Raw genomic sequence first — 13,162 nt, 5'->3', positions numbered from 1 at the left:
GTTGGGCCGCCGACCGGGATGGAGCGTGCCGATCTGGGGTGGTGTGCTTGGCGTCGAGGAGTACGCCGGCGGCGATGTGGCAAGCAGCAGGGGCGTAGCACACCGGCGGCTGGAATTTGGGGGCCGTCGAGATTGAATCAGGATTTGCACACGGAAGTAGGGGAACGAGACGGGGCTGATGCTTTGAGATTCGTATCGCCGCGCGTCTCTCGCGGGTGAGGGTCTCCCAATTTTTTTTTTTTTGAGCATAGAGGGTCTCCCAATTGCCTTGGTACGACCCGGATCTTATAAGATTTTTTCCCGATTCGGACGGTGAATTTGCAGGATGCGCTAGGACGGTGAATTTTCCGCTTGCTGACTAGAGCACTGGTGCTCCTCTCATCCCCACCCCGATTCGGCGTCGCGCACGCCACGCCGGATCTATAGCCAGTAGCCAGTGCGATGATAACCCATCACCCATCCCTGCTCCGCCTCCGCGCACCCCTCCCCGCCGGCCTCCGCCACGGGACTTCACACGCCTTGCTTTTCACCGCGGCCGCCTACTCTCCTCCTCCGCCGCCCCTCCGCCTGCTACCTCTGCGCGTCGCCGCTGGAGGAGCCTAACCGGTAATTCCACGAAACCCACTCTATCCTAAGCTTGTCACCTGCTTCGTTCCAACTCAAGTGGCTCGCGCCGCCGCAGGTAGGTCCTGATGGAGGCAATCGCGCGACGCCTCCCCCGCTCGGAGCCGCGGCGCTCGACTTCGCGCGGAGCAACTTCCTCCCGCTAGGTGAGCTTCCTGTTTCCGCGCGATCTCAGTATGGTTCCTAGTTGCATACTCTACTGACGTGTAATTTCCACTGCGAATATCTGTGTGCAATGTAATGCGAATAGTTGTGAATTCTCACTGAGTCAATTCAGGTGCAGTTCATTTTCTAGGCCAGCTGTATTTGAAATGCAGGTACTCCCTCCATCTACTAATACAAGGCCATTTCATATTTTTATGTCTAACTTTGACCATTCATTTTACCAACAAAATATGAGTTATATGCCATCAAAGTATGCCATTGGATGCACAATTGAATGAACTTTTTGATAATATATTTTTTTACGATATACAACCCATATTTTCTTGACCAAAATTATAAGACAAAGTTTGACACGAAAAACAAAGTGGCCTTGTATATAAAAGAGGGAGTATTAACTCCAGGTTGTGTGTAGCTTTGCTTGAGTATGATGCTGACATTTGTCTGCAAACGGAAAAGTGGCGTAGATTTAGATGTTTCTCTTTTTCTCTTTCTCTCAACGCATAGCAATTTTGATTGTTTGAATATGAACCAAGTACTGCTTGGTATTGTAACATTAAGGTCAAGGTGTACAAATTGTATACTTTATTCGTTGCACCATTTTGCTTTGCAGACGTTATCACTATAGTTTGTGCACATCTCAGGTCATGAACTTAAGTGGATTGATTATTATCTTTCTTATCTTAGCTCTAATTGGTGGGATGACTTTGGGACTCCTGGATCCAACTCTTGGTTGCCTTGCTCACAAATATTCCCTGTCAAAATACAGCACTTTTGGGATATTCATTATATCAGGTTTGGTTTCTTCACCTAGCGCACATGGTGCTATGTTTTCCTACAGTAATGGCTTTCTCTTGCATAGGGCTGACTCTGCGCACTAAGGAGCTTGGCGCAGCGTTACAAGCTTGGCCTGCTGGACTCTTTGGACTAGTATGACCTAGTGTTTAGTCCTCGTTTGTTCCACTTGTTGATCTACTACGACTCTGGCCAAAATTGATAGTATGCTCATGGGGACATATGAACCCACTTTCAGAACTCAGTGAAAAAAATGTATTCTCAAGTTTCAAAAACCTACAAAAAAATCGGTGACGGGTAGACTATGTGATTTTTCATAAAAAAAACTATGACTATTTGCGCTTGTGTAAAAATAAGAAAATGTGAAAGATACAATAACCGTGACTATAGCTTCCTTATTTTCACATTTTTGCTCAGGTCACAAATGGTTATAATTTTGTATGAAATTTTACATTGGCAGTTTCCACACAATACCTATATGTACGATTTTTCTTGGTAAGTTTTTGGAACTTAGAAATATGACTTTTCATTCAATTTTAGAAACGGCGTCATATGTAGCCAATTTCTATTAATTGAGATACTTTGTGGATGTAACTGTGTCTACTGTTGAAGTATATGTGGATTCAACCTTCTCCGTCAGTTTGGACTTTGGTCAACTGGTCGGTGCATGGAACTTAATATGATATTAGAGCCAAGAGGTCTCGGTTCAAGACTCGGCCAACACGCTATTTATGAAAATAGTTGCGGCCTACATCGATCTCACGGCCAAGGCTTGAGGAACGACGTGAGGGAATATATTGCCCGCCCTTTTCCATCAGTTCGGACTTTTGGATGAACTGGCTGGAGCATGCAATTTTCCCCCTCGGAGGGAGTAATATGGTATAGGAGCTAAGTTGAGCCACAAATGAGATGGGGTGTTGATTTATGTGGATTGCCCAATCTTCTCCATTAGTACAGACTTTGGTTCTATTGGTCGGTGCATCAAACTTTATCTATGACTTTAGTTACAAAAAAAACTCCGCCTATGTTGCGAATAGTTTTTACTCCCTGCATTATGATCTTAATGTTATTGCAGATCACATTTCACGCTAGCATTTGTGTTGTTTACTTGCAGTCCAATGTTGCCATTCCGATTTTATGCAACTGTTAGTTCCCCCATTTTGCTGACATCTTTTATTGTTACGTGTCTCATCTCAGGGCTCAATTCTGTTGTTCACACCTTTTCTTGCACAATTTCTTGTGCAAATTCAGTTCTTCCCTCGTGAATTTATTACTGGTACAAGCCTCATCATCATGCTTATTTGTCCTATTCTCATAAGGATTTTCAAAATTTTATCCTGTCATTTCTTGTTGCAATGTGGCAGCCCATGCCTTTGTAACTGCAACTAGTTTGTTTGATGTCCACAACACATCTTGTAGGGTTGGCTATGTTTTGTTGCATGCCAACAACATTATCAAGTGGAGTCACACTAACACAGGTGCTACTCGCCTCTAATCATCATCCATTAACATCAACTACTTTATATTCTTTTTTGGATAGGCAGTTCCATTCAAATCTAACACAATTTTACCATTGCTGGGTAGCTTGCTGGCGGCAACTCCGCACTTGCTCTTGCAATGACAGTCATATCCAATCTACTGGGCATTATGTTTGTAAGCACGACTTTGTTATGATATTAACCTTTTGTTTTCAAGCATCACCACCGATTGAAAGTTTCAAGCAATAAACTCAATATTGAGTTACATACTTAACTTATTTGAGCGTTTGAAAATTTAAAAAACACAAAAAGATATTATTCATTTTTCTTTTGTTCAATTTGAGTTTGATAATTCATGCGAGTCTTGATCTCCTTTTATATTTTAAATGTAATTGTCGTCTTGTACTCTTGTGTAGGAGTTACAAAATGCAACCCTCAGTCCTATAGATTAAACCGTAAAGAAAGATAAGCTGGATTGTCGACCAAAATCTTTCATAATGATATGTAATGAACTTCTATTAGTCTTGTCACGAAGAATTCCAGAGATTTTGAAGTTTTTTTTGGATCGTTTTAAGATAACCATCATTTTTTATTTTTTCCTTTACTTTCCACAGGTTAACTTACCCTGCTTAGGAAAAACCTGATCATGTTTCTTTGATCATGAACTAGGTACCTTTGTCTCTTGCAAAGTACATTGGCACTGGAGCTGGAGTGTCTTTGCCTACTAAGGAATTATTCAGAAGCCTGGTCAACACTCTTTTAATCCCCCTTATTTTAGGCAAGGTATGTAGCTATTCATATCTTTGTACTCCACTCCATGGCTTTTGTTCTGTTATTTCAATACAATGTATCGTGTAATTATGTGCATAATTTTCTTATTGCACTTTAAGTTTTGTAGTTGAATAAGAACAGAGTCTGTTTTTTATGCTCATGTGTGTAAAACTGTAACTGTATCAGTGGAAAAAAATTATATGATAAACACATTTTTTGGCATAGTTTAAGAGTCAGTTCGAATGAGCATCCACGTGAATCTGCTGTTAGTGCAAATATGGTATCAAACCTTTAACTGGAATGCACATTGCAACTATTTTTTGTTTCATGACGAAGAATAAGGAGGAGTCCAGGGGTGCCTGTATTTGGACTCATCTCCTTTAGTTGCATAGTATTACTTTTCTTTGCATTTTGTATTTCAGTCAGTTTCACTTCCTGTTTTTGAACTGAAGTATGGCGGGTCTGGTTTTGAAGTCGTTTCTTCATTCTAATTATTTTATTAGTTCAGAGCAATGCAAAATTTTCCTGCTCTAGTGCAAGCCTGAAATAATAGAAGCTACACTTATGGTTTGTTCTTTATCAGGTTGCCCGAGAAACCTCAAAAGGTACGCAGGATTTAATATCTTTTCTGAAATTGCTGTCACTTAGCAAGTTCTTAATCTGGAGTCCTTGTTTGTATTCCTTATGTAGGTATTGCTGAATTTGTTGATGGAAATCGCCAGGGCTTTTCAGTTTTAAGTGCTGTTCTTCTCAGCCTAGTATGTCTCTAGCATGACTTCACTCATTCTTTTTCTTGCATGAATATATTAACTGATTATTAAGTCCACCAGTTTGTTGTATTAGTTTGTCCTGTTGTACACAATTCGGCTATACTAGTAGTTCATCCACTGATAATTGGAAAGGGGTGTGGTTGGTGGGATATTGAAGCTGTTCGGGCATTACACTAGTAATGATTTTATGTGACACTTTAATCTCCAGCACTCTGCAAGCTGGGAAATGTATAAATGTAACGGGCACCTGAAATTATTTCATAAATTCTCTAGTATCAAATCATTAGTCAGATTATTCATATCAATTGTTTGAAATATATCATGCATGTGCAATGGGAATTTCTTTGCATTTGTAGCAATCTGAATAGTTATACAGATCAATGCATGAGAGATGATGCTGGGTGCACGCATACTGGAATTTCACTAAAGAGAAAACAGAGTAAACACCAAATCGGGACAATGGAACTAATTTTTAGGAGAATGCTATGGAGTAGTGCAGGAAACTACAGCGTTTTAGCTGTAGCGTACTGTAGTTGGAAATGATTTTATGTTGACCTTTATTATCCTATTTCGATCTAGACAGGTTGTTTTGGAAGCAAATTTGTTTACCTTAGTGAGTGGCTAATTTATGATTGGTGATCGAAATGAAGTATTTTGAGACATCTGATAGTAGAGAAAGCCTTTTTTCTTTTCCATACGCCTCCCAAAGGGGAGTCAGGTTCCATTACTTTTTGCATAACGGAATAGCAGTTCAAACACAAAACAAAGCATAAAACTTATGTAAACAAAGAAAAGCAAAAGAGTGCTACGAGGCCACAGCCCCCTAACCTGAGCATAGTCACATCAAATATACAGACCACCCAACCTAGGGCCCAAAATCAACAAGTTTAACAAAGGGCAAGCACTAGATCACCCAGCAAGCGGCCTCTCAAGACACCTCTCAGGCATTTCATCAGCAGAAGATGACAACCATTTTCCTGATCTTCATTCGTCATCAGACTCCTCAGATGTAGCATTTTCACCAGCTTCAGTTATCTGCAGAGTAGCACCAGCCGTATGAGTCCACGCAGCTTCATGTGCCCGCACCACTGTGCTCCGGAGCGCCGTCGCCCCGTCCAGCAAGTTCCTCTTGTCTGAATTGTTCTGCAAACCTGTCCACAAAACAGCCTTATTCCTTGTTTTCCAGATTGCCCAGCAGAAGGCTGTAGAGCAAACGTACAAATCCAACTGAAAAAAACCATACAAGTCCAACTTTTCAGATAGAGCAGGTCTGCAGAACCGAGAACCACATTTTAGCTTTAAAGGGGAAGAAAGTTTTGGGGGTTGCTCTTGCTTTTATGTTGTTCTTTTAATTTCTGTCTATTACAAATTCGCCTATGTACACTGATTGAAGGACACTCTTTACATGTTTCCATTTCACAGGTCCCATGGATACAAGTAAGTAGATCAAGATCGCTGCTATTGTCCGTTAAACCAAAAGCTTTCGCTGTTATTGTGACTATTGGAGTGTATGATTTTTTTATCTGACCTTATTGTAGTTTCAATTTTTCAAAATTTATGTAACTATTAGAAAACGTTGTTCAGCATCTGTAGAATACTGTATGCCTAGACCATGTTGTGCCATTATGTCATTTTGACTAGGTGAAGTTTGTGGTTGAAATCATTTCATACTATCACGCTTGCAATATTTTTTCACAATTATCAAACTAGTAACAGTTGTTACCACTTCTCTAGTCTGGACCGAATATAACTGTATGTTTTCACTTTTGGTAATTAATTGAATTCCTGTCCTCCAGCCTACTAGAATTATGCTCACAATTTGTTCACCTTTACTCAACACTTGCATTACAAGTTGCATCTCCAATTGGTTACAATTTGATATACTGAGGCACCTACAGGTGTTATTGAGCGATAGATAATATAGTGATAATGGTACTTTTTGTATACCGGTTACCGGTAGTATCATTTTGGACGGGATTGGGCACATGTTACTCAGTTTACACTTACTAAGTAATCAGCAACCAAATTGAAATAATATATGTAAAAAGAAATAATGAAAACTTGCCTACTTTGTTCGATACAAAATTGTTTGATAAAAAAGCGTACCCGTGCCCTGCTTCATGCTCGTAGTGACTGTTAACTAGGTATTTTTGTGGCCACTGACGAGTTATAGCGTTTTCTGCTTTGGATAGGATTTGCTGCTTATTATTGTTGGAAATCTAGTATCAAATCTGATTCTCTAATGGAGGCATATTTCCTGTCACAGGCTTCTACATCTTGCTCTGCTGGCATTCAATGCTACAACACTGCAGGTCTTGTCATGTCTTAAACAGAAGGAAGAGTCAGTCTTTGCGAGAAAAGAGTATGCACGAGCTGTCATTTTGGTGGCCAGTCAGGTCAGTCTTCATCATCAGCAGCAGAATAAAAATTTGAGTAAATTGCAGTTGACACCACTAACGTTGACTCAAGTTGCACAAAACACTTAGGGGTTAACACTAAGGTTAGATGATCTATACATGTAAGACAATGTAAACTGATACAGAATTACCTGCTGGGAAACAACTAGGCTAAGGTAGCATAATTTCAAAAGGAAATTTACTGCTTAACCATGGAATCACTACAAGTCGTCGATCACGGGGTTATCACTAGACACACAGAGTAGCAGAAGCAGAGTCGATGAAGTGTGTCTTCATGGTCCTAATCATACCACCCTATTTGGGAATGCATCCGGCTGAATCAAAGTGTGCTCGCTAATTGCGGTTGTAATAGTAAAATTTGCTAAACATGCAATTATTATTCTCTCCGTGTGACACCAAATTCTGTATATTCTAGCTTCTGCTTAATTTTCTTGATCTCGTACAGAAAACATTGCCAGTGCTGGTTGCTGTGGTTGAGCAGCTTGGAGGTGCTCTTGGGGAGTCTGGACTTCTGGTCATCCCATGTGTTGCTGCGCACATTAATCAGGTACTTGTTGCACAAGCAGCAATATTGCTCTTTGCACTTGCTTTCTGTCAATAAGGAGTCATTGCTGATGTATCATATGAATCGTTTTGCAGATCATTATCGATTCTATCCTAGTAAATTGGTGGCGCAAAAGAGATCAACGATCTAGGGAGCCTTGGCGCAGTGGTAAAGCTGCTGCCTTGTGACCATGAGGTCACGGGTTCAAGTCCTGGAAACAGCCTCTTGCAGAAATGTAGGGAAAGGCTGCGTACAATAGACCCAAAGTGGTCGGACCCTTCCCCAGACCCTGCGCAAGCGGGAGCTACATGCACTGGGGCTGCCCTTTTAAAAGAGATCAACGATCTACTAATGCAAAATAGCTTCAGAATTTGAATCTGATCTAAGTGCAAAGATCTACCCGAGTGAGGCTTGACAAATCCATGGTGAAATAGGTTAATTGGACTCGGTAGATCGCTTGGTGCATGACAAGGTCAGGATTCTTATGATCCTAGAACTATTTAGTTCGAAGTCTCCATCAATGTGGAGTAGGATAACGCCAACTATCCGAACCATGAACATCGTCGCGCCCCTTATGTTAGCAATTTCTAAACTCAAAACTCTTACTTGGATTTTTTTCCTGCTACTGTAATGTGTTGGCTTGTTTGTTTAGTTTTAAGAATCCACGAGATAGTTGCCTAAAATTTCCAACTTATAAAACTGCGTGTAGAACTTTTCACCCCCTATCTAGTCTTAACACTCAGATAGTAACAGTTGCTAACAAACAGAACCATAACCATGCACACGCCGGTTAAACCTACATGTTCCCGGTGAGGCGAAGAGGTGATTGTCTAGTATTCGAGATCATTGTGGATGTTTTTTCTTGAGCGATGGCAGCTCCACTATTGTGCAGGTTAGAGCTGGGGCTTGTGGAGACTGGAAGGCCTTTGCTCTGGCCCTCCATTGGATGAACAGAAATTTCCTACGCTGAAGATGTTGCTCTAATTCGAGTTGGGGCTCCACGGTACTCGCACTGTGCTGACAAGAGTGAGAATCATTTCGCGACATGATTAGCAAATGGATGTAAGTGTTCTGAATGTTAGCCGCGAAACAAACTTGGTGAGTCGCTAGCAAGTTAGGTGGAGTATAGGGAAGATACAAGTACACTAGTTTCTTCTTAACAGCTCGTAATATGGTGAAATATACAGGTTTGTATTGCAAGTTACACCCTCTGTCTCAAAATATAAGATAATTTTTTACATTAATATATCTCTTGAGACAGAGGGAATACTTTTATCACGCTGATTTGTCTTTTAAAAAATACAAGTGCAAACATTTTAAACTGTATAAGAACATTTTAAAAACATACACACAATTATATACTTGAAAACTTGTTTTATCACACATACAATTCATAACAAATGGTCAACCTACCTGTTAATCCACCAGTTTGTGTGAGGGAAGCATGTTTATACTAAACACTTTGCTTTTCATCATGGTATGTAGAATATCCGTCGAAACTTTTTAATATGAGATCTAGTTTTAAAAGTCCTTGTGGCGATAAATATTCCCTTTTGCGAGAAACTGTTGATCTATTCATCTTCAATCATGACAATACAATGAACACTAGAAATAATAAAAATTATATCCAGATTCATAGACCACCTAGCGACGACTACAAGCACTGAAGCGAACCGAAGACGCGCCGCCGTCATCGTCCCTTGTCGGAGCCAGGCACAACTTGTTGTAGTAGACAGTCGGGAAGTCGTCGTGCTAAGACCCCATAGGACCAACACATCAGAACAGCAACCATGGTGATAAATATTCAAAAATGCAAAAAGAAAAGAACAACATGTGGGATCTAGTTTTACTCAATAATTCTAACTTATAGGCCAGTGCTAGAAAATCTCGAAGGACCATAGGCTGATCTTTTATTAGATAGAAATGGGAGAATACAGCAGGGCTAGACAGTCTAGGCGATCCAGAACTGTCCGCCGTCAGAGTTTAAACTCTGAATACACACTGAATAAACAGAGGCAAAACCCAGCCACAAGAGGCAAGCAGAAAACACCAAAGAAGAAGAAAAACAAGTCAGCAGAGATCGCCAACGCAGCTAGCAGCCCTCCAAGTTGCAATATGTTCTCTGATTAGTTCCAGCACCCTGTCCACGCTACTAGCCACTTGCTCAAAGATCCGAGCATTCCGTTCTTTCCAAATCCTCCAGTGTAGCAGGATTGTGATAGTGTCAAAATTACGTCGTTCCGGCTCGTGGACCTCCTTCCTCGTATTCAGCCACCAATCCTCCGTAGTACCAAAGCTATCATCTGGAGCCCTCGTCCAATCCCTGAATTTTATCCAAACCTGCTAGGAGAAACAGCAGTGCACAAACAAATGTGTGCAATCTTCGTGTGCCAAGAGGCATAGCGGGCAAGATCCATTAGAAGGCCAACCCCTGCGTTCCAGATTATCCGCTGTTAAACACCTACGGTGGACGACAAGCCACATAAAATTTTTGCATCTTGGTGGTGCTTTGGATTTCCAAATCGGCCCATGGCATGCAAAGCGCACATTCCCTGCAAAGAACAGACCATACATACTACTAACAGAGAACTTGTGGTCTCCAGTCCACTTCCAAACTAGTCTATCTGTAGCTTCCACCGACAATGAAGTACTTCGCACAATGTCCCAAATTTTAAGATATTGAGCCATAGCCTGTACCCTGCCTCCAGAGATATCCCTAATCCAATTCCTGTTGACAGAGCGTCCTTGACAGATTTTCCTAAGTCCTTGACAAAAGAGAATAAGGCAACGGAAGTACCTTTCTACACCCAGGAGCAAATGCTCCTGGTATGAATAGTAAAATTAAAAAATAGAAAAAATGTTTAAAAAATTCTGAAATTTTTTTGTGACATATTTTCACAAATATTTGTTGTGCACGCAAAATTTCATTGCGAAATCACATTGGTGTAAGGCGTGCCAAAAAACAAAATCAGAGCTCTAAAATGCTTTTGTAAGTAACATTTTCAGAGCATCGATTTTGTTTTTTTACCACACCTTCCACCAACGTGATTTTGCGATGAAATTTTGCAGGCACAACAAACATTTGTGAAAGTATGGCACAAAAAAATTCAGAATTTTTTGAATTATTTTTGAATTTATTTGATTTTGCTGTTCACACCAGGAGCATTTGCTCCTGGGTGTAGAAACTCCACATCCTGTATGGAGTTCCCTCCTGGCAGCCACTTGTCTGTCCAGAATTTAGCCTCTTGCCATCCCCCAAGCGGATACAAGTGGCCACCTTAAAGATGTAAGAGACCTCCTTTTCCAGATCCTCTGGCAGTAGATTCCATGGCCTCTCCTCAACCTCCCACCTTAAACAAGGCCAACGACAACGGAGGGCATAGCCAAAGCACTTGAGGTTCAAAACGCCCAGACCCCCACACTCCTTGGGCATGCACACCCTCGACCACGGTAGGAGAGACAATGGCCGCCATTGATATCACTGTCACCTTTCCATAAAAATTCGTGACACCTCCTGTTAATAATTTTCAGCACCCATGCCGGCAACGGCAGAACTGACATGAAGTGGATTGGCAGAGCCATGAGTACCGATTGGATGAGTGTCAAGCGATCGGCAGGGGCCATTAGCTTGGGTTTCCATCCCTTCATCTTGTTGGAGAACTTGTCGACGAGTGGCAAAATGTCTTGACGCCTCAATCTGTATATTGACAGTGGCAGCCCAATATACTGAAGCGGAAACGGCCTCAACCGACAGGCAAAGTGCCGAGCCACACTAGCAGAAATGGAGTCATCACCCCTGACACACGTGACAGTGCTCTTTTGCAGATTGATGTGAAGACCAGACGCTTCTCCAAACAGCTTCAGGAGGGCTGAGATCACCCCCATATCTGTCGAGTAAGGTTTGAAAAATAGAACTGCATCATCTGCAAAGAAGGAAGCCCTTGGAACGTTGGGGGTGAGACCTAAGTCCGATAACAGGTTGTTATGGTCTGCCCAATGCACCATCGCTTGCAAAGTGTCCATGGCAAGAATGAAGAGCGCGGGGGACAACGGGTCCCCCTGTCTCACACCTTGGCCAAGTGAGAATGGCTCACAAGTCTCACCGTTGACCAACACAGAAGACGACGCAGTGCGCAAAAGGCCACAGACCCAAGAGCACCAACTCCGACCAAAGGCTCTCCTTATCAATATCTGAATGATGAACTCCCAGGACAAGGTATCAAAGGCTTTGGAAATATCAATCTTCATAAGAACTGCAGGCGATTTCTTCCAATGTAGAATTCTGGCAGCATTGTGAATGAATTTGAAGTTCTCATGAATACTTCTGTGGCTGATGAAAGCACTCTAAACTTGTGAGATAAGGGCTGGTAGTAAAGGGGCAAGACGTACGGCTAGAACTTTAGCAAAGATTTTTGCAGATCCATGGATTTAAGTTAATCGGCCTGAAATCAGCCACTTGCAGCGAACACTCCTTCTTGGGCAACAAAGTAATTATCGAGGAATTAAGCCTACCAAAAGAGGCAAAATTGCCCCTGTAGAGCTCAAGCATGACAACCATGAAATCATTGGCAATAATATCCCAACACACCTTGTAAAAAAGGCCTGAGAAGCCATCCGGCCCGGCGCGCACGATCCGAGGGCATATCCATTATCGCTTGTTTGACCTTTATTTCCGTGAACATCACTTCGAGACCACGTGCCAAATCGGGGGGAAGGCAATTGAAATTGAGTTGCTCCAGCTTCAAAGAGGACCGTTGGGGCGTAGGTGTGCCCATCAGACCACGGTAGAAGTCCCGCACCAGATTGAATTTCTCATCCATGTCTGAAACTGTTCGCTGCCCATCTCTGAAAAAAGGTATATGATGCTTACGCCTCCGGGCATTGGCCTTTCTATGAAAGTATTTGGAGTTCGCATCCCCCTCCTTCAAATCCCTCACCCTAGCCCGCTAGCGTAGACGGATCCTTTCCAGAGAGGCAAGAGCGAGACATTTTCCTTTTAGAAAAGCTTTTAGGAGTCGTTCTTCGCGTGACAGAGACCTAAATTCCCGTGCGCCATCAAGACGTAGAATCAGCTCGTTGGCAATTTGGAATTGAAGGTTCATGAAACTTTGTTTCCTTTGCCCCCAGCTACGAAGAGATTTGGCCGTACGCTGCAGTTTGACACTGAAGATCAACATGGGATCAGTGGCATCCACGTCCTCCTCCTAAGTTGCTTTCACCGTATGCATAAACCATGGCAGCTTAACCTAGAAGTTTTCAAAATGAAAGCGGCGAGCCTTTGGCCTGACCCAGGAACACATTAGGAGAAGAGGAAAGTGGTCCGAGATGCTGGAACTGAGCGGCAGCAGATCACTGATAGGAAATATATCCTCCCAGACATTGTTGAACAGAAGACGATCCAACCTAGCCATCATGGTGTGCTCTTGTTCATTGCACCAAGTAAACCTCCTACCCACCAACGGCATGTCATGAAGACCCAGAGAGTTAATAGAGTGTCTGAATCTAGACAAAATCATGTTCATTCTAGACACTTGCTTTCTGTGGCTAAAAAATTGGGCTTCAAAAATAATAATTGGAGTATGCTCGTGTGGGATCTAGGGC

The 13,162-nt window shown here is 42.1% G+C and overlaps 1 protein-coding gene across 5 annotated transcripts; it reads left to right on the top strand.

Moving 5' to 3' along the window:
- Positions 1 to 315: 315 nt before the first annotated feature.
- LOC119267640 (probable sodium/metabolite cotransporter BASS4, chloroplastic) lies at positions 316 to 8,839 on the top strand. 5 transcript variants are annotated; one of them, XM_037549069.1, is made up of 15 exons: positions 316 to 606; positions 683 to 770; positions 1,474 to 1,581; positions 1,649 to 1,716; positions 2,779 to 2,857; positions 3,001 to 3,059; positions 3,166 to 3,234; positions 3,729 to 3,842; positions 4,414 to 4,435; positions 4,521 to 4,588; positions 6,023 to 6,108; positions 6,867 to 6,996; positions 7,463 to 7,564; positions 7,657 to 7,699; positions 7,898 to 8,255. In XM_037549069.1, exons 3-15 carry the CDS (start codon positions 1,488 to 1,490, stop codon positions 7,921 to 7,923), a joined length of 960 nt encoding a protein of 319 aa, XP_037404966.1. In that variant the 5' UTR covers positions 316 to 606; positions 683 to 770; positions 1,474 to 1,487; the 3' UTR covers positions 7,924 to 8,255. The 5 variants fall into 5 exon arrangements, with proteins under 5 accessions (XP_037404966.1, XP_037404964.1, XP_037404965.1 ...); XM_037549067.1 differs by adding an exon at positions 875 to 941 and having other exon boundaries at positions 7,657 to 8,255; XM_037549068.1 differs by lacking the exons at positions 7,657 to 7,699; positions 7,898 to 8,255 and adding an exon at positions 8,454 to 8,839.
- The last annotated feature ends 4,323 nt before the right edge of the window (positions 8,840 to 13,162 follow it).

The sequence above is a fragment of the Triticum dicoccoides genome, chromosome 3A (assembly GCF_002162155.2).
Source record: "Triticum dicoccoides isolate Atlit2015 ecotype Zavitan chromosome 3A, WEW_v2.0, whole genome shotgun sequence".
In the NCBI taxonomy this organism is placed as follows: domain Eukaryota; kingdom Viridiplantae; phylum Streptophyta; class Magnoliopsida; order Poales; family Poaceae; genus Triticum; species Triticum dicoccoides.
This window is presented reverse-complemented; position numbering and strand designations above follow the sequence as displayed.

Coding starts and splice junctions, on each gene's coding strand:
- LOC119267640 (XM_037549067.1), top strand. CDS start 1,488: ATGACTTTGGGACTCCTGGATCCAACTCTTGGTTGCCTTGCTCACAAA. Junction 1,582..1,648: donor TGGGATATTCATTATATCAG/GTTTGGTTTCTT, acceptor TCTCTTGCATAG/GGCTGACTCTGCGCACTAAG. Junction 2,858..3,000: donor CCCTCGTGAATTTATTACTG/GTACAAGCCTCA, acceptor CACATCTTGTAG/GGTTGGCTATGTTTTGTTGC.